Genomic DNA, 20,089 nt, shown 5'->3' with positions numbered 1-20,089 from the left:
TAATAAGCTTCCTAATCAAGAATGCTTTGTTTTGCACATTCTTCCTCTTATATAACTCCTTCAATTTCTTTCACATATTTCTGGCATTCTTTTTGGTGTCAACATGTGGATACACACTGAGATCAAGCCATTGCCTAATCAAAGCAAATGCCTTTTGATTCAGCTTCTTACATTCAGTATCGGATTTGGTACCTTTGGATTTATCCCCCTCCACATGATCATATAAGTCCTTGATATACAACATATCTTCCATGAGGGTCTTCTAAATTGAATAATTTTGTGAATTCAATTTAACCATATTTTGCCCATGAGTATTTTTCTCCATTTAATCAGCACAGAAATAAACAACCAGGACTCTGATACCACTTTGTTGGGAAGACTCAACAAAGATTCAAACAAGAACCTGTCTAATAGCAGAAGCACCAAAAAATAATTTTTTCACAACCTGTGCGATTAAATAGGCAATACCAAAAGATACTCCAAGCAGCAAATATAATGCTAGAAATTAAATAACCAGACACCAGAATTTTAACGTGGCCCAAAGAGGGACAAAAAATCCATGGGACCTAGTCTAGAAAAATCTTCCACTATCAAAATAATGGGTACACAATTAGTCTTCCTAGTGACACTAGGGCATCTCAACAATAAAAAAAATACATCATCAAAACTGATGGAATCAACATAAATCCTCTACAAAGTGGTTATCTCAAATCAGATAAAAGAGAAGGTAATACAACTAGCAAGTTATATTCTAATGTTCATCTCTATACCAGGAATAACATACTAAAATTTTATAAGAAATTGAGCAAGTTTACCGGTTCAATCAGATAAAAAATGGCTTGTCTTTTTCTCCCAAATTCTTTTTCTTCTCCTAAACCCTAAACTCTCTCTCTCTCTTGTAGCCTGTGCCACTTTCTTTATTTATTTTTTTTATTTTTAATATGTGTGTAGGTCCCACTTGAGATTGGGGACCTACCAACACTTCTAACAGTACTTCCTACGGATCAAGCTAACCTTGATAAACCAATTACAACTTGTGCCGTATTGTGTATATTTAGCATATAATGTCATTTGTTCTGATTCAAATACCCGATAATCTACACCTTTGTGGTGGTGTAATCTTTGATTGCCCTAATAACAACCTCTCCATTGTGCTGAATTTCATTCCCATGGCGACCGTCTGTCACAGTAGGAGGCTCTACGACAATAACACTATGAAATAAATATTTAATAAATAAGTATTAAATAAATAAAATTAAAATTAAAATTAAAATCTATCTATAAATTATAAATCATAAATAAATATTTATGAATTTATATTTCTAAAATCAATTAAAATTATACATTATAAATAAGTATTTAATAAATTAATATAAATATATATTTATTCCTAATCAAGTAATTATGTAAAATTTAACTAAAAGTTAGCTAAACCTAATAAGGCAATTATCTTAAATTCAACAACTCAGACGATGGCTGTACCGCCTAGGCTAAGTCGAAAATTACCTCTCTAAAAAGTTTGGACCTCACGTTAAAGGCCAAACTCGACCCAGTTTCAGGTAATCTTCGGAATACTAATTAATTATAGTCTACAGATCACAAGTAATTAATCGAACTACAATATAAAAACTGACAAAATTTTAATCTATCATACAAATATCCAAATTACATACCTACATTCATATATTTAGGAAACTCCGGTGCATGCATGGCCTCCAAATCCAACACACATGAAAGATGACTCCTCAAATGAATGATGGTTTCCTAGTGCATTTGTCACCTTCGCAACATTTGCTTTCATAGTGGCGTCAGTATGATCTTCATCTTCATTTGGATCAACGACATTATAGTTGCTTTCAAACTCTTCCTCGTTATAACTATTTTAATCTTCCCATTCGATATGTCAGTCAGTTTCAGATTGTTTGAACTCAATATACAATTAGATGAATGACTTCTGTGAGCGAGTTTCAATATACACTGAAAACATCTCTTGCATGCTCATTTCATCAGTTACATACTTGATTTGAAATTGAACTAACCTACCAAATACTAATATAGGATACCTGTACAAAATACATGAGACTCTCTTTGATATTTGAAAATCTATCTTATCACAAAACATACCTTTTAGTTCTTCAAATGAAAGTGTAAAAGGAATAACAATATTGAATGGATTCTCACATACAAATTTTATTCATTCAGATATTTTTAACAAAATCTGATCATGATAATATACTTTTAACATAACTCTATCATCTATTTTATTTTTTCTACTCACATTAATAAAACTTAACCTCACTATTGTAATTTCTAGAAACAAAGAAGAGAGTATGAGGAGGTGAGAGACGAAGAAGGAAAAGAAGAGAGTTCTGGCAATTGGCAAAGGGTGTGTATATATATATACACAGACAAATCGAACCGTCCAATTTGTCATTATCCATTTAAAATTTTTTTATAGTCACAAATCGGACCTATTAATTGGAGTACTTCCAATCAAAATTTTTTTCGCCCAAAGTCGGACCCTATAATTTCGCTTCTTTTATTTTTAAAAACAGCCACTACATTATAGGACAACATACTGCGATTTCATATCAATGCATAACACACGTACACTTTTCATATAAAAAAAATGAGTCTAAAATTGTACTCTTTGATTTCTCTTTTTTAAGTATAATTTTTATATTTTTGAAAAATCACAAAAATGACAATATTTACACATGTTAAATCTATATTAAAATTTTTTAGTTCAAAATCTGCAAAAAATTCAACAACATAAGATTTAATTATTATATTAGTCACTATAATTTTACTAAATTTTTTATTAAATCCTTAAGCATAAAAGCTTGCAATTGGATTTTTATACAAAATAAAAATTTGTAAATAAATCATTCTAATTGTCATCTCTAAAAAAAATAATTATAATATAATTTTTCACAATTAATTCTAAATTAAATACAAAAAGCAAATATTTAAAAAATTATACTTTTAACAAAAAATTATAATTAATTTTTTTATCTAATACAAAGATTGAATCATAGACTTTTAAATAAGTAAACTACTAGTTGTATCATGAAAGTTGAAAACGCTGACACATCTACCTATAAAAAAAAATTACCATTTGTACCCATAAAACATGAATTTCATATAACAAAATTATCCAAACACTAAAAAATCACATAAACCCCAAATTACCCTTATCTGCATCATCTTTTCCCCTCCACCACCACCACCACTAACCTCATCCTCTCTCTCTCTCTCTCCTTCCATTTTTTGAGCTCGCCACCACTGCCAGAGTCAGTCAACTCTGTCAACTCCTTCCTCTCTCTCTTTCCCTCTCTTTCTTTCTGTGATTTGCTTCTCTCTCTCTTCTACTTTTTCGAATGGTTGCGTGATGTAAGTTCGGTGGTCTCTGGGTTTGCAGATTGGGGAAGAACGGGTGAAATCGCAGACTAGACATGGGCTAGATCAGAGCTCTGTATTAGCGAGAGATGGAGGGCTAGTTGGAACGGGTTGGGACATCGGTAGCAATCAGGCAGCGGCCGCAGCTCTAGGGTTGTGAAAGGCGGCAAAAACAGAAGGCGACGGTGGTCCTAGGCTCGCGGAGGTGAGGCGAGGGGGAGAAGAAGAAAGAGAGAGAGAAAGGGTGGAGGAGGAAAGAAAGGGGAAAAGGACGCGGTGGCAGCGAGTGGAGGTTGGGTGGGACTTGACGGTGCCAACGACTGTTGAGTGCCGCGGTGGTGGTTACGCAGATTAGCAAAGAAGGGAACAAGGGTGAGAAGGGGCGAGAGAGTGGAAGAAGAGAGAAAATCGGGTGAGGGGGCGGCAACTTGGTGGTCGCCGGTGGTGGTGCGATGGTCTGAGACAATTTGCTTTTTCTATTGTTGTTGTTGCTTTATGTGAAGAAGATGATAATGGAGATATAGTGGTGGTGGTGGTGATGGTAGTGATGAAGGAAATGAGGTGGTGGTGCCTTTGAACTCAAAGTTTGGAGACAGGGAAGGAGAGAAGGAGGGGTGGATGATGCGGATGATGATAAGAGTAATTTGGGGTTTTTATGTGATTTTTTAGTGTTTGAATAATTTTGTTATATGAAATTCATGTTTTATGAGTACAAATGGTAATTTTCTTTTTTTATGAGTAGATATATCAGCATTTTCAACTTTCGTAGATAAAAATGGTAGTTTACTCCTTTTAAATTATAAAGATTTAACTAAAAATTTAGTAAAAATATAAGGATTTACAAAATAATTAAAAAGCGCCTTGGATTGTTAGTCTTCCGATAATGACAATGGCACCGTGTCGTTATTCGGCTCGGAAGGCTTAATTCTTAAACGTCAGGATTCGCCACAAAAGAAAAACAAAAAGCCCTACAACTTCCAGCTATGAAAAAAGGTTTAGGAAATTTTCTTGTAACGTAGAGTTGGGGATAAGTCATCACTCATCACTGTTCATTTTAAAATGACGTTTTAATAATGATATCCACGCCCCATTCATGGACATTCAGGGGGCAAAAATGGGTAAACCGCCGGCATTCATATCTTAAGACTTTGTTTTGAAATGCTTAAATTAGAAGCGATTTACATATTGACAAATATTAAAGGGGTCATGATTATTTATTGGTTGTTCTAGAGTATTCCACACGACGGCGTTAGGTACCGAGACGGTTTTGAGCGTTTAGTTTCATACTTTCATTATACTCGCACACGTCACGCGTAATCCATATACCATAAATACTAACTAATATTTTCATAAATTAACAATGACATCTAAATTTCATGACACTCAAGTTACATCATGTAAATTTTATTGCTGATTTACTGGAATAAAATTGGCCTAATGAAAGTTACATAATGTAATACTATACTGTACTAACGAAGGCAAAACACTATCAATCTCATAGCTCCACTGCACTACATGATGCTGAACAAATATGCACAAACCGGGTTTAGTTGACTGCAAGAAGAGAGAAATCAGAATAACTTGAAAATTAAGCCTCCATGAGCTGCGAAGAATGGAGCAAATACCAATGATTCCACTGCCATCAACTTTATCAAGATGTTGAGTGAGGGACCCGAAGTGTCTTTGAGAGGGTCTCCAACAGTGTCACCTATAACCGCAGCCTTGTGAGCATCTGATCCCTTTGGCCCCAGTGACACAGCATGCTCGGTAATACCAGCCTATAGGCACCAAAACAATGTATAAGATTACATTTGGAGTTCAATGAAAAGTAAATTACATTTGGAGTAATGTATTTGAACATCTTAAAGAGCGGCAAAATGGGTGTCATATAGTATGTAGACAATATATATTTGGATGTTAATAGAAAAATATTTTTTAGTTACATTTCTAAATGCCAAAAGAAGTGGTCAAAACTCAAATGCAGGGGCGGAGCTTATTGTAGATGAAGAGCCCCAAATTAATAAATTTTATTTATGAAGTCCTCTATTTTTATGGTTTGATCCCCCTAATTTTTTCTTTTGTTTCCTATCTAGTTAGGTCTTTCATGTTGACCTCCTCCTATAAACGGTTCTAGCTCCACCCCTGCTCAAAAAGATAAAATGCATTGTGTTCCTTTAGAATGCTAGAATTCTTCGCTGGCAAGTTATACATCAGTAAAGCGCTAAAAACCAACCAAATTTGAATGGTAACATGAAACCTTTGTCCCTTACCTCGATGTACTTCTTAGCATTATCCCATGCCCCACCAGTGTTTGAAGCTGAAATTGCCACCTAGGAAAATGAAAATCATTTTGTCAAGAAGTTAAATTTTCAAAGCTAATTTTCAAGAAAGCACAATCTTAAAGGCGAAAAAATAGCATCAGTGTTGAGATAGTACAAGTTCAAGGCCATATTATACCTGCACTCCGGAAACAAGAGAGCCAGCAAGTACCCCAGCAAGTGTTTCCACTCCGAACAATGTTCCGGCAATAAGTGGAGCAAGCAAAACCAGTGCACCGGGTGGGATCATCTCCCTCAATGAGGCATCGGTAGAAATCTTTACACAATTTGCGTAATCTGGTTTTCCTGTTCCTTCTAGGAGACCAGGAATAGTATTGAATTGCCTGCGAACTTCTTCAACCATTTTGAGAGCCGCACTCCCAACACTCTTCATTGTCATCGCTGAAAACCAATAAGGAAGCATTGCTCCCACAATCAAACCAATAAATACTTTTGGGGTCATAACGTTCACTGTTTTTATGCCTGCCCTGCTCACATAAGCACCAAATAATGCAAGAGACACAAGTGCAGCTGATCCAATAGCAAAACCCTATTACAAAGGCACGCACAAAAAAATTTAAAAAAATAAAATAAAATAGAAAATCAGATTCTCGTAGATAATTCAATAACAAGAGTCGAATTCATAATTTCTTTCCTAGTCTTTCCAAGCAAGCTATTAAATTTAAGCATTTTACAAACAGTTACCTTGCCTATGGCAGCAGTGGTGTTTCCTGCAGCATCCAGAGCATCTGTTCTTTCTCGTATCTCATGTCTCAATCCAGCCATTTCCGCAATGCCTCCAGCATTATCACTGATGGGGCCATACGCATCAATGGCAAGACCAGTGGCAATAGTACTCAGCATTCCAAGTGCTGCAACAGCAATTCCATACATGGCTGCAAGGCTGAAGCTTACATAAATAGCAACTGCAATAGCAAATATGGGAATTATGACCGACTTATATCCCAGCGCCAATCCAAAAATAACATTTGTTGCAGCTCCTGTCCTGCAGGAATCTGCTACGTCTTGCACCGGACTGCAACATGCAAATGAAATATGAACAGATAGTCAGCAAATTAGCATCCAAGCACCAAATTTGAACATCAATTTTTGTCAAATAGACAGTCATTGAGTATCTATGAGGGCGTTTAAAGGGAATGGTTATGAAAAACTTTATGCCATTCACAATATCCAACTTTCTGAAAATATTGAATAATGCCAAACTCTCAGGGACTTTTTAACATCGGGGGAATGGGATTCCATGTGACAGGACAGGAGCCAGGGGATTAGAAGAAATTTTAAGCAATATGAATTCCAACACAAGAATAAATGAAGGTTGCTCACCTGTAAGCATTGCTAGTGAAATACTCAGTAATGTACCCGATTACAAGTCCAGCCCACAAGCCAATGGCAACACAGAAGAAAAGGTGCCTGTAATTATGTAGTTGATGATATTTAATTTGAACAACATAAAGATGAAGAAATCTGTACATGCTGACAAAAGTAGGCTGGCACATGAAAATTGGTCATACCAGTTCTTGACAACCTTGCTGCCGCCAAAGTTATAAAGAGTGAACTCTGATGGCAAAGCAAAGAAGCTGACTATGGCAATACCAACGGTCATTAATACAGTAGAGATAAGAAGTTGACGTTTCAAGGATGGTTCTATTTGGTTCTCGTATTTTATTTCGAATATATCAGTTGCAAAAAGAGTTGTAATCATGCAAACCACAATTCCCATTGAGCTTATGATGAGAGGATATGACATGGCTGTGTAGTCATGATTCAGTCCAAAAGATGATATGGATGCAACAAATAGAGCTGCACAGGATGATTCTGCATAGGACCCGAATAAGTCAGAACCCATACCTGCGATATCTCCAACATTGTCTCCCACATTGTCAGCAATAACCTGAAAATATTCAAAAAATTCAGTGACCAGAAATATAAACATGTAAGCATAATAGTTTAAAATGATATATAGTAACTTCAGTTTTCCACAAATCATGCATTGGAGAATGTTTTAATTTGATAGATTATAATGAAGTTGGCTTGGATTTGAATGATAGTAATCAACCATGAAAATGTTTACAAAAACTTCAACAACAAATAGCATTTTCAGAAAATAAATTGAGATGATTAACAAAAAAGGTGAACAACAAATTACAGCTGGGTTGCGTGGATCATCTTCAGGGATATTCTGTTCAACTTTTCCCACAAGGTCAGCACCAACATCAGCTGCCTTGGTGTATATGCCTCCTCCAACTCTTCCAAAGAGCGCCATTGATGAACCTCCAAGCCCGTAGCCAGTAATAGACTCGTAAAGTCCCTCCCAGTCATCCCCATAATACAGTTTGAATAAATTGATGGCAACATATAGCACCAACAGGCCATTTGCAGCAAGAAGAAACCCCATCACCGCACCAGAGCGGAAAGCAATAACAAAGGCCTTTCCTATTCCCTTTCTTGCTTCAAGAGTTGTTCTAGCATTGGCATAGGTAGCAATCTTCATCCCAAGAAAGCCAGAAAGGACAGAGGTAATGGCACCAAGCAAGAAAGCTATAGTGCTAAACACAGCATTGGCAAGTGCTGGTTTACAAAGATTGCCTTCATTGTAGGTGCAAGGTTCGCTTTTGGTACTAAAGCCCTTCACAGAGCCCAGAAACAGAAAAATTATTACACCAAATACTCCCATGAAGATAGTCAGGTACCTATACTCAGTAAAGAGAAACGAAGTAGCACCTGCAAATGTATCAAATTGAGATGATCACGTTTCAGTTCTCCATTATTGTAACTCAATCCAATCACAAGCTTATAAGAGGGAAAAAGAAATCTCACCAACAGAAATGGCATGCTGAATTTCGGCACACTTAGCAGTAACTTCAGGAACCCGGACACCATTCTCCAACTCTGCATCTCCTAGTAAGCTGCTTTTGTGCCCATTGTCCCTGCCATTGTGATCAGCAACAGCAGACACTCTGACCTTTGAGACCAAGAACCATTGAAGCAAAGCAAATCCAATTCCAATTAATGCTGCCACAGGTATCAGAACTTGTGTAAGGCCCTCACTCAACTCCCCCATTTTCCAAATACCGCAGTTGAAATTTTGTTGTAAACTTCTTTAGCTAAAATAGCATAATCAACCACCGAGTTTTATAGCCTGGGAGACCAATCTTAAAATCTAGAAAGTGCACAATATAACAAGATAAGAAAACTATGGGAGCTTGCATGGCCCTTAGAATCTAAAAAATTGGTTGTTTAGAATGACGGATTTGGACTTCAACAGTTTTTCCATGACACTGATTTAGTAAACTGGCGCTTTTGATTAATGGGGTAGGACATGTCTGTTCAATTCTAATCATATTCCTATGGGCCGAGAACTATAAGACTGCAACCAATTTTCAAAATATGATGTTGATGTGTACAAGTAGAGATATCAACTTCACTTTTAATAAGCACCAACTGACAAACTGTTCACTCAAAATAAGTATTTCATTCACACCAAAAAATGTAAATATATTATATGGCACCAATTGGTAGAAGCCTGAAAGTTCTAAATAAGTTAAATAAACACAAGTCTTATCCTTCAACTGCTAAAGAAAACTTGCTTCCGTGTGATCAAATGGAACATGGATAGGAATAATGCTACTTTGCGCAAGATGATGAGGTCATTAAAAGCATGCCAATAGACCAATACCAACCAGTCTAGAAGATTATGTGATAAGAAACAACGGCTCAATTTCAAGGGACTAATCAAAACCGAATTACTTTTCTAATTCTTTATTGATGCTCTTCAAAAGTAAAAACAGTGTGGGCAGAGTCATTGGAACTAATTATTTAAATATAAAGGTCCATATCTCCGTTCTACAAGTTGCCTAGTCATACAAATGACTTGATCGAAAGAATTACCAAGGTGTATGTGTACTATTAATCTATTATTCTTTCAGAACAATAATGCCAGATCAATATTTTCTTTTTTTACACCACCAGGAACATCACAAATGGTTGAGACTGAGTCTCAAAATACTCCAATATAAATCACATATTTGTATATATTGCTTTTTGAGAAACTATTTTTTGATTACCAACTATATAAAGTTTGATACACTAAAGATTAAAAAAAAATTCGTTCCAAACAAAGCCAAGAATGATATCAAACATAAATTATATTCTTTGAAGAAACAGAGCTAGGATTTAGTATAATCAAACTCTCAAAGCTAAAGCAAACTTGTTGACATGAGAAATAGCAAGAACCTCCAAATTAGCAAATTTCTCAGGCGCCCACTGCATGCGGCCGAGGAGCAACCAAACTCTGAATGTACTGTTACTCCGTTAGTATTTGACAGTTTGGAGAGAGCACTGAAGCAGGTTTCAAAAATAACGACCCTGATCTTCATCGCAACAAGGACATGACAATGATTCCTTCAAATTAAAGGTCTCTTTTGCAAAACACACACAATTTCCTCAGTGCTGCAACTGCAAGGCCTTATTGGCCCAAGATGGAAGCGGCGCGTGCAGTGAAATGCGATCGCCAGTAATGGGGTGCTTGAACGATAAGCTCTCGGCATGAAGCGCGTGGCCCTCACGCGCCACCTCTTTCCATTCACAGACCCCTTCATACTTCACGTCCCCTACAATCGAAATCCCAAGGTACTGACAATGCAACCGAATCTGATGCGTTCGTCCACTCCTAGGATACGCCCTAACTATTATCTCACTCTCTGCATCGCCACCACTACCTTCTCTCACAGCTCTCTCCTCAACAACCACCACATCACCACCGTCGTTAATTTCCGACTCGTCTCTGAACGTTCCGCTTCCGTTTACCGATAAAACCTCGAACGAAGTCTCCATGTCACGGACTACCGAACCGCCTGGTAGCTTCCGCCCGACATCGGAGGCAGCGTAAACGCGCCACGCGCCAAACTTGGACCTCCCGTGCCCGGACCTAACGGTAATCCTGTTCCACTTCGGGGCCACGCCACTGCAGAGAGCGATGTAGGTTTTACGAACCTCGTGGTCGGTGAATGCCTTCACGAACTTCGATGCTACTTTGTGTGACTTCGTAATAATCGTCACGCCGCTCGTGTCGCGGTCGAGACGGTTAGCAAGGTGCAGCTCAGGCACGCTGACGTGGACACCTGAACAGAAAAATATGATAACTAACCCTGAAATAAAGGCTATAAAATGTGTAACAATTTTGTTTCAATGTAGATTTAGTTTGACCTTGAGGTGGTTTGAGAAGGGTTGGAACGGAAGAGAGGATGGTTTCGCAGTAGATTCCTTGGGGCTTGTTGATTGCGATGAGCCATTGGTCTTCGTAGATGACGTGGCACGTTGAGAGAGAGAAGAGGCTCGATTTCGAAGATGCGGTCATGGCTCGGCTTAGCTCGATTTGCTTGGAGATTGCGGGGAGTGGAGGGGACAGTGGCACGGGGTAATTATCGAGGGAAGTAAGGCCATTTTGGGACGAGTCGGTTGGCGGTTGGGATTCATCTGAGTCTGCCATGCTACCACAGTTTTGGAGAGGGAGGGTATGGAGATTCTGGTAGCGATGATGGTTGAGAAGGGTTTTGGGATGAAACTTGAAAGAGAGAATGCCAGAATGGTGTGAACGGAGACGGTGAGTGAGAGAATGATTCATGAAGGCCGAAGGGTAGTTTCGTCATAACAAAATTTATCTAATAAAAACGGTTATATAACTTTTCCTCTTCGCCTCACCCTCATCTTCATCTGTATTCCCCTCTCCATCGTATTTTTAGGGTTTTTCTGAGTTCCCCTTTTTCTCAAACTGACACTGCGCTCCACCCTCTTTTACCCATTAATACGACAACGTTTTCTGGAAGGTGTATATATTTATCTATACTGAACCCCAGACATTCGCAATTGTAGTATAAGCATCGATCAACGCGAGACTCGAAATACATCATCCAGGGTTACGGTTTTCTGCAATTTTGACTCTCATGGCTTCTTCCTCTATCATCACTCCAGAGGATGTGCTTGAGTCCCTCATGAACGACGGCACAATCGATGCCCTCAGATTGAAGATCATCAACCAGCTCAAGGCCAATGTAATTTCCCTTTCTCTTTTTCCTTTTCTGTTTTCTTTTAAATCTTGGTCTTTTTAATTATGGAAGCCATGAGATATTACTGAAAACTTGGCTGAATTTTAATAAGTGTCTGATTCCATTGCACTAGATAGTTAATTTCCATGAGGTCTCGTTGGTTTGCAGTTTTTCATGGTCTAAGTTGATTTTTTTTTTTTAATTTTTTTTTTTTTAAAGGAGGAATTGAAGAGCACTACTATAAAGATGGCTGAACAGAGTAGGGTTCTGAACACCCCTGGAGCTGAGAAACAGACCAAAAGAGAGCTGTTTGATGCGCTTCGGCAAGAACTCGAGTAAGTTATAGATTTGACCACAAGCACCAGTTTTTATGTGCTAACTCTTCCAAAGGGTTCTACCTTGAAAGTTTCATTCCTGATATTGCACATAATTGATGCAAAATGTGATGCAGGGTAGAAGTTATCGAACTGTATTTGTTTAACATATTTGGTGGGGAAGGGATGGGTAAAACCTGTTCTATATATAGTCATTGAATTCCTTTCAAATAGTAAGCATGAACTTAGCTTTACCTACATATGATTATAACTCACCCGAAGAGAAGACCCCATCTCAACTGGTATTAAAGTATTCTGCTCCAGACAAAAGTATTGGGTCTGTTAAATATATAAATTATTCATATGCTTTCACATAATAACATATACACTATGCTGAGATACTCCTTGTCATATTACCAAAGTCTATGACTAAATGGTTTAGAATTTAATTTTTGTTATCCCTATTATTCTAATTGAGAGTTGAACTTTAGCATATGATAGGCCCATGTAGTGTCGATGCTTCAAGGCGAACAGGCTCTTGCATTGTTGGGGGGAGGGGGCATTATGCTATTAGCAAAACTCATTAATGTGCTTCATCTGTGGGATAGATTTAGGCACTTGGTGTCTTTTCGGTATCAAGTAGATGGACTATTTAGAGGACTATTTAGGCCCTACCGAGAGATTGGAATATTATGCTCCTTTGGTAGTTTTTGTATATTTTGGTTTATGTATATAGGATCTCTTGTCTTGGGAATTCTTCCTTTCTTATATGTATAATTTTATCTTCCAATGAAATAAAAAGGTCATTTATGTGCCTTTTTTCCTAACAGCTTATGATTTTAAGACAGTTGGTCCTTGATAGTCTAGAATTTTTACGAAATTGAAATTCTTGCATAGCTTTTAACTTGCTTTCGAAGTTGCGTATATAAAGGTTGCATTCTATTAGCAGCGTTAAGTGGTTTTCTGCAAAGAAGTATGAATAAATGAGTGCAAACACGATGAATTCAAATTCGCTACTTCACTTCAAATCGTTTTTGCACAAACATTACAGAATATCAGTAGGCTGTGATGACAGACAACATTTCTCGATTCTGATCAGTGACCAGGACCAAAGCAAACGTGTTTGCTCTTTGATGACAGTCTTTGTGCGTGTCTGAGCCTATTATTTTTTGTTATCAAATGAAACATTACACAAAGCATATTAAGCAGCCCTCCCTGGTCAATATATCACCTACTTGTTAAATTTTTTTTGGGCTTACGTGGTCTGCTTAATGTTAATATATTGTTTTCTTGACTTTCTCATGTTGAGTGTCTATTTTGTTGTGCTTCCATCTGGTCGCTATATGTAGTGGTCTTGGAAGATTGGTTTGTAGTCATTATTCCTTATTAGATTTTATATTCATTATTGATCTTCTCTTACATCCGTGTTTATTTCATGCAGAGCTTCTGTACTTGAAAAAGCCTCCAAATCAGTTTGGGAGTTAATTTTAGATAATAATGGCCTGGGAAAGGAGATAAGTGAAACAGTTGAGAAAGTGTTTTGTCGATTGAGTGGCCAAGAGCCTCCTTTATTTCCACTTCCAAATGGGGAACCACAACCTGATAAGGAGGCTGACAGCAGAAAAGATAAAGGCAAAGGAAAGCAAAAAGAAAACGAGAATGTAAATTTAAACACGCCACCAAAGAAAAGAAGCTTTGCCGAAATAAATTCAGAAGGAGCAGAAGAAACTACAACCAGGTCTTTTGATCCTGCAGCGATGTCAGAAGGCTCTGGCAAATCGCCTCTTTCAATCTCAAAAACTTGATTTGTGAGTTAAACTAGTTATTTAATTTGTAATGGAAGTGATTACATCTAGTACATATATCATTAACACCACTTGTAGGATTTCACTGGAGTTTAGAAATATCATGCCATTACCACGTTTTGTATGATATACCTATAAAATTGATGAAATTGATTTATGAATGTTCACTAATTGTGTTGTTGATTCACAGATGCTTCATCTTTAAACTATTTTAAGGTTGTTACAGGACACATTAGGAATATAATTTGAACATCATGATTTATGCAATGGTTGAAGTCCACTGGTTGACATGCTATTATATCAGTCTGCTTGCCCCAAAGCAATTAAATCCCTCAGGGTAAAATTGTTTCCATCTTGCATATAGTTTTCAAAAATTGTAATTGCCGAGAGTTCTGTTTTATTTGCAGAAAAATCTTCAGCCATTTTTTATAATGTCAAATGTCTGTTTAGCCTGACGCTATGTTAATATGAATGAACAAAGGGTGGTGGAGATCGATTGTGTCTATGTACTGTAACTTTTATTGTTACATTATCATTGCCCAGTGATAATTATCTTTCAATTTGGTTTTTATAAAAAAAGATTGACTATTTTTGGTGATGTTCTTTACAGTTCTTTAATTCTTTTCTTTGGGTCTATTTTATTCTTATTAAGTATAAAGGTTTGAGGTGGAAATAATGGACATATAAAAAAGTCATTAACTAAAGTTTATAGTATACTTGATTAAATAAAACCGTTTCGTTATTTACACAATTATGATTTGTTGATCAGAATGAGAGTCCTTCTTTAAGATGCAAATTAAAAAAATTTTACTTTCACAGCTGATAGATCAATAAATTTTGATGTTTGGAGTGTTAAATTTTAACAAAACAAAATTCTGGACATTTATACTCGCTGGACTTGGTTCATAAGAGTTATTTCAAAATTTAATGAGATTCAGGGTCATCATTCCTACGTTTCTTTGTCATTAGAAACTCAAATAAAAAAGTAAGGCATCTGAACGAATCATAGTATTGCAAATTTGCTCTGGCTAATGGGTGTTTCAGCAGGCTATATATATATAATCTATTTCTTGAAGTTTCAAGCTATTCTAACGCCTGAAAATTTATTACGCAGGCACATTATTCTTTCTCTTAACTTTTAATCCAGAAGGGGTGGTTTTGTGATGGCAATACACAATCAAGGAAACTGGAAACCTTGGACTCCTTTTTAAGTCAATGGTTGTGAGTGGCTCCTTTGCTCAGAAGTGATGTTTCATCCAGCTTTGAAGTCCATGAACCAGCGTCTGCTTATAGCTCCTTCAGGTGGTTCTCTTGCTGCCCCAGGCTACCCTACCAATAAAAATAAAAAATAAATAAATAAGAAGACATAGGATATTCTCTTGGCCACTCACTGTCCATTTGCTGTTTATTTCTCTTGAAATAATTTTTTAAAGAATGATCCTAGAATTTTTCAGAGATCTGATTTATGTTTGAGAATGATGTTAAACAGTGAGCGCTTAAATAAGTTTGTTATTGAAAATAGTATTATTACTATTATATGTTTCATGGTTTAGGTCCAAATTTTTCTAAAGGTATTAAGTTCAAGTTTCTAGATCAACGTATCAATCTGCCTAGTTAATTCATAAAATCGTCCAGTTTATTAGTCTAGGTCCTCAAGTCGAGTTTACAAGTTGAGTTTTACCATCCAACTTTATTTAAATTTCCTAAGTTTATGTGAACTATTGAGTTTGAAAACCTTAATTTCTATACCAAAGTACTATGTCCTTGAAGTCTCTAAAACTTTACGATAATTTGCTTCGACTCTTTTCAAATAATAGTTTAAGCTTCCTGAAAATCGATATATCATAATCTTCTGGGAATCAAAACTAAATATTTTTTTGAAATATTTGGATCTTGAATATAGTGATAAAATGGTTTACTAAATACTTAGTTAAGCCAAAAGTGAGTCTGAAATAATTATTATTGCTTAAAAATGATGAAGTTACCAAGAAAGACACATTACATTTTAAATGGGGATAGCAAAGTGAGATGTAAATAAATAGGGGGTAGTTTGCTTTTGGCTTTGTAAAATGCAAAAGCTTTTTACAAGTTAGGAAAAACTCCATTCATAGCTGTGGGTGAAATTGCATTTGACCAACACATTCTCGTAGCTAGGAGCAGGGTGCAATAGTTTGTTAGCCTCTTAGGGTATATGAGTCTATGAGCAAGCTCTTGTTGTTTTGAAGAGATGCAATGAGTTACGTTGTTGGTAGAACGAAAAATGTTGAACGTCAAGAGGGTCATACATGCCATGATCTACTTGTAGCAGTTGATTCTTGATTTCCTCATTTGTAGGAGAGCAATTGCCTGTGAACAAGTACCATTTATTTATTACTATTATTTTTTAGGGTTATCTACACTAATATAGTAATAGCAATCGTCTTTGGCGTTGCTCTTAGATCTTATAGGTTTTGACATTTTTTTATTCTGTAAAATATGATTCTAATATTTGAAAGAGAGTATTGGAATAACATTTGTGTTGTCTCTGAGATCGCATATTCAAACCGTCGAATCTATCATTAATACTTTAATCAAATTAGGTTATCTATATTACACCTTATAGGTACAATTTTTTCTCTAAACTTTGTGTAATGCAGGATGCTTTGCATAAGATGATGTTTACCATACTAATTTTCTTATAAATATGACATTGCCAATTGCCCTCCATAATATCCTCAGAAGAGTCCAGAGTGTAATTTTTGCCATGTTTATGGTGAGTACATATTATGCAAGAATGAATAGAAATGGTGGTTACCAGAAGAAAGTGGAGTAGATGATTCAGTAATGGCACATGTGGTCAATGGCATTGTATTGTGATATAGCTGAACTTGTTGAGGGAGATCAAAAGTAGATGCTGATGAAGGAAATGAAGTTGGTTCTTCAAAGGCACTGAAATATAGTTTCTCACTTTCCATAGCTTGGTTGGTGGTTGTTGACCCATGTGCATATAGATCATGATGATGACCAAAACGAATGTGTGTTGCTGCTGTCTCTTCATCTTCTAGGTATGAATCAAAATAACAAGATTTTAATCTAGGAAAAGGTGTCCCACTCAACTCCAACAATCTTCTGTCCAATTGTAGAAGCTTAACATAGTGCTGGTCAAGAACTCCAGGAGGAAATTGAAGGGAGTGTCTCCTGAATAAATAAACAACAAAAGGAAAAGAAGGAATGCACACCCACTTCAGTTGATGAATTTAATTATAATTTAGTAAAATATTCTATTTAAATATCTATTATTTAGAAGTGTCATAAAAAAAATTATGTGAAACTCTTGTAGATTATCGGGATAATAACATGAAGAGTAATTAGTTGAGAATTATTTTTATCGGATAAACTGGTCTATTTATCGCTTTTAATCAAATTTTTAATATGCGTGTTAGATACATAGATCTAATCTTTTAGATTCGTCAAAATAGTTAAGGGGTCAAAACAAGCTAGTCTATTTAATCCATTAAACTGACCATAAATAGTCCAAACTGAAAAATGATGTATAATAAAAAAAAGCGAATTTAAATGGATTAACCCGTTTAACCTACGAAATTGTGCAGGCTAGGCTTAAATGGATCGAGTTGGTCCATTTGACAGTCCTACACAAGTTCTTAAAAACTAATTATAATCCAATTTGATTTGCAAAATACATTTTAAGACATTAATTCTTTAAAGAGTTATGCTATGTATATACTAAAATCACACACCAAAGTCAACTATCAGTATAAAATATATGTTGGAATATAAATACATATTGAAAATAAATTAAACCACACATGTATTTATACACAAATACATTGGTAGCTGATTTTAGTGATTGATTTTGGTGTACAAATAATATTTTTGTTCTTTAAAATAATAGAAAGACGATGCGTCTGAAATCAATAATTTTTTAAAACTTTTAGAATATAAAAATTTATTGAGGATCAAAGTATTTAATAATCTGAAATTTTTTGAGGATGAATTTTGAGTGTTTATTCTAGAATTAAGATTACACACACCTGTATTTGGAAGCATAACCTCCAGTGAAGTCAGGGGATGCAGACCATACAGTATGCTTTTTAGGCTGTGGGGTAGTCTCGCCATAGAAAAATGGCACTCTATCAAGCTGTGTAAGAACAATTGTTTTTGAGAAGTTCATCATAAGTACTTTAGTTCAAGTGGCGTTATCTCCTTTTAAAAATTAAATCACCACTACTTGATAAATAAAATAAGTATTTAAACAATATTGTGTCACGTTTTTAATGAGAAATAAAATAAAAATTATTTGCGTAATATTTAAACGCACCTCAATTTCTAGATGGCCAGGTTTGTTTTCCTGAATGCTTGCTTGAATGGCTGAAATATTCTCCCATTGTATTTCAATCTTATGTTTCAAACCCTTATCTAATATCTCCCACACAAGTTTTCGCTTGCTAAAGTAAAACTTGGCCACCAAGTGTGCTGGATATTGAGCTTCTATCTGTACATCAAACTTATTATAGTCGCTTGTTTTATTCACAATCATGAACAATTTATTTTACCAATTAAAAAATTACTAAAGTTTAAGTGTGAATATTCACATAAAATATATATACGATGTTGTTAACGGTGAATAATATTCAAGAGAATTAAAATACAAAGGTTTGTTCTCATTTTCGAGAACAAAATGTTCTGTGTGACTTTCTGTTTCTCTCTTAAATATCTACTTATACTTTTTTTATATGTAAATAAACTTATTACTTGAATTAAATTCACACATTAATTATTAGTAATTCATTTCTTATAAAGTATATTAGAAAACATGGAAAGTTGTGAAAAGTGCAATAAGTAGTTAAGTACTAATGCTATATATATATATATATATATATATATATCTTAGACTGAAGAAACTAAATTCAGTTTAGAAGTCAAAATTAAAACTGAATAAAATTCAATCCAAAATTTATAATTTCAAAATAATATGTTAAGTATACACTGAAATTAATCATTACAATTAATTATTAATTTAGTTTAAAATATATATTAAAATATAAATACACATTAAAATGAATTAAATAATACATATATTTATATACAAATATATTAATGATAATTTTAGTATACAAATAGTATTTTTATCTACAAAATAAAAGAAATAGACTGGTTAATTTTTCTCATAAAGAAAAGTATATATTATTCGTATGAAATACTGGATGCATGAAAATTCAACATTCAATATATAATTGAACACTGTATAAATTGCATTATTATTATTATTATTAGTTTATTACCAAGTAACACCCAATTGCAAGGGAACAAACTGGCAAGTGCACAGCCTTCAACTTGTTCTCAACCTTGTTGATGAGTGGTTCTTGGCATGGAGAAGAAGGAGAAGGAGAAGAAGTTCTAATTTCTACTACATCATCATAAACACTACCACCGTTCACTTTTTCCTCTATTTCTTGCACCAGAGATGGTGTTATCGTTAGTGTTAACCTCAGTGATGGTGGAAGTTCTGCTAACTCTTTCAATTCATCGTGTTCATGTTCTTCCTGAAAAAAAGAATAAAACAAGATAACTAATTAAACTTAACAAATTAAACAATGAAAATAAAAGAAACTGAAAGGATATAGAAGAAAAATAAAATTAAGAAATAATTGGATAAATAAATAGTATACAGTATATATATAGTTAGTACGTATAAGTTGCATGACAAGAATTAATACGTACCCTTTCGCATGCTTGTCGTGTATCATAATCTTCAACAATAATATCATCCTCATCAACAAGGTATGAAAAATCCAAAAGATTCTCCAAGTCTGAAGGATTATTAGCTTCTGAAGCCATATAGTTCGTTCCTGTGTATGTTTTTTTTTTTAATCGAAATGGCAACAAATTAAGAAGAGGGGAAGCCAATTATAGGAAGCTAAGTAGTGGCAATTGATTTTGTAGTGAAAGGACAAGTCACGTGTGTGGTGTGTTTATATATCCTTAATTCTGTTTGTTTTTCCTCAATGATTCAGTTATTCACCAAGAAGGTAGAGTATTATTTAGATTAAAGTAAACATTAGTTATTTTTATTAGTTATTTTTATATGAAATTAATAGTTAAAAATTATTAAATAATAATTTAATAAGGAGTGCTACACACACGCTGACCCAAAAACACGCTGACCCATATGTCCCATATATGATTTC

General features: G+C 35.1%; 4 protein-coding genes and 1 non-coding gene across 8 annotated transcripts; 2 read left to right on the top strand and 3 right to left on the bottom strand.

Moving 5' to 3' along the window:
- Positions 1-4,733: 4,733 nt before the first annotated feature.
- On the bottom strand, positions 4,734-10,110 carry LOC107617688 (pyrophosphate-energized vacuolar membrane proton pump). Of its 2 annotated transcripts, none has more exons than XM_088498267.1 (9): positions 9,972-10,110; positions 8,556-8,750; positions 7,885-8,459; positions 7,250-7,629; positions 7,062-7,148; positions 6,423-6,753; positions 5,857-6,267; positions 5,670-5,729; positions 4,734-5,177 (listed from the first exon to the last, which is right to left on the bottom strand). In XM_088498267.1, the coding sequence occupies exons 3-9, from the start codon at positions 8,410-8,412 to the stop codon at positions 4,971-4,973; spliced, it is 2,004 nt and encodes a 667-aa protein (XP_088354393.1). In that variant the 5' UTR covers positions 8,413-8,459; positions 8,556-8,750; positions 9,972-10,110; the 3' UTR covers positions 4,734-4,970. The 2 variants fall into 2 exon arrangements, with proteins under 2 accessions (XP_088354393.1, XP_020966540.1); XM_021110881.2 differs by having other exon boundaries at positions 8,556-8,898; positions 9,972-10,108.
- Positions 9,713-11,635, bottom strand: LOC107617690 (Pseudouridine synthase family protein). The gene is made up of 2 exons (XM_016319518.3): positions 10,944-11,635; positions 9,713-10,858 (listed from the first exon to the last, which is right to left on the bottom strand). The coding sequence occupies exons 1-2, from the start codon at positions 11,359-11,361 to the stop codon at positions 10,182-10,184; spliced, it is 1,095 nt and encodes a 364-aa protein (XP_016175004.1). The 5' UTR covers positions 11,362-11,635; the 3' UTR covers positions 9,713-10,181.
- A 20-nt stretch (positions 11,636-11,655) lies between these two features.
- LOC107617689 (antigenic heat-stable protein) lies at positions 11,656-15,434 on the top strand. 3 transcript variants are annotated; one of them, XR_001615039.3, is made up of 5 exons: positions 11,656-11,788; positions 12,002-12,117; positions 13,538-13,904; positions 14,128-14,238; positions 15,016-15,434. XR_001615039.3 is itself a non-coding variant. In XM_016319517.3 (4 exons), exons 1-3 carry the CDS (start codon positions 11,681-11,683, stop codon positions 13,899-13,901), a joined length of 588 nt encoding a protein of 195 aa, XP_016175003.2. In that variant the 5' UTR covers positions 11,656-11,680; the 3' UTR covers positions 13,902-13,904; positions 15,016-15,434. The 3 variants fall into 3 exon arrangements, 1 of the variants encoding a protein (XP_016175003.2); XR_002353658.2 differs by having other exon boundaries at positions 14,118-14,238; XM_016319517.3 differs by lacking the exon at positions 14,128-14,238.
- LOC148544251 (small nucleolar RNA snoR126) lies at positions 13,157-13,258 on the top strand. The gene has a single exon (XR_015901795.1). It is a non-coding gene; the product is annotated as a small nucleolar RNA snoR126 (small nucleolar RNA).
- A 479-nt stretch (positions 15,435-15,913) lies between the features above and the next one.
- LOC107615329 (uncharacterized) lies at positions 15,914-19,847 on the bottom strand. Its single transcript, XM_016317411.3, has 6 exons — positions 19,623-19,847; positions 19,184-19,444; positions 18,220-18,393; positions 17,933-18,039; positions 16,696-17,078; positions 15,914-16,247 (listed from the first exon to the last, which is right to left on the bottom strand). Exons 1-6 carry the CDS (start codon positions 19,737-19,739, stop codon positions 16,099-16,101), a joined length of 1,191 nt encoding a protein of 396 aa, XP_016172897.1. The 5' UTR covers positions 19,740-19,847; the 3' UTR covers positions 15,914-16,098.
- Between the last annotated feature and the right edge of the window lie 242 nt (positions 19,848-20,089).

Source organism: Arachis ipaensis, chromosome B9 (genome assembly GCF_059453495.1).
Source record: "Arachis ipaensis isolate K30076 ecotype BB chromosome B9, ASM5945349v1, whole genome shotgun sequence".
Taxonomy (NCBI): Eukaryota; Viridiplantae; Streptophyta; class Magnoliopsida; order Fabales; family Fabaceae; genus Arachis; species Arachis ipaensis.
Note: the sequence above shows the minus strand (reverse complement) of the source record. Positions and strands in the feature narration are given on the sequence as shown.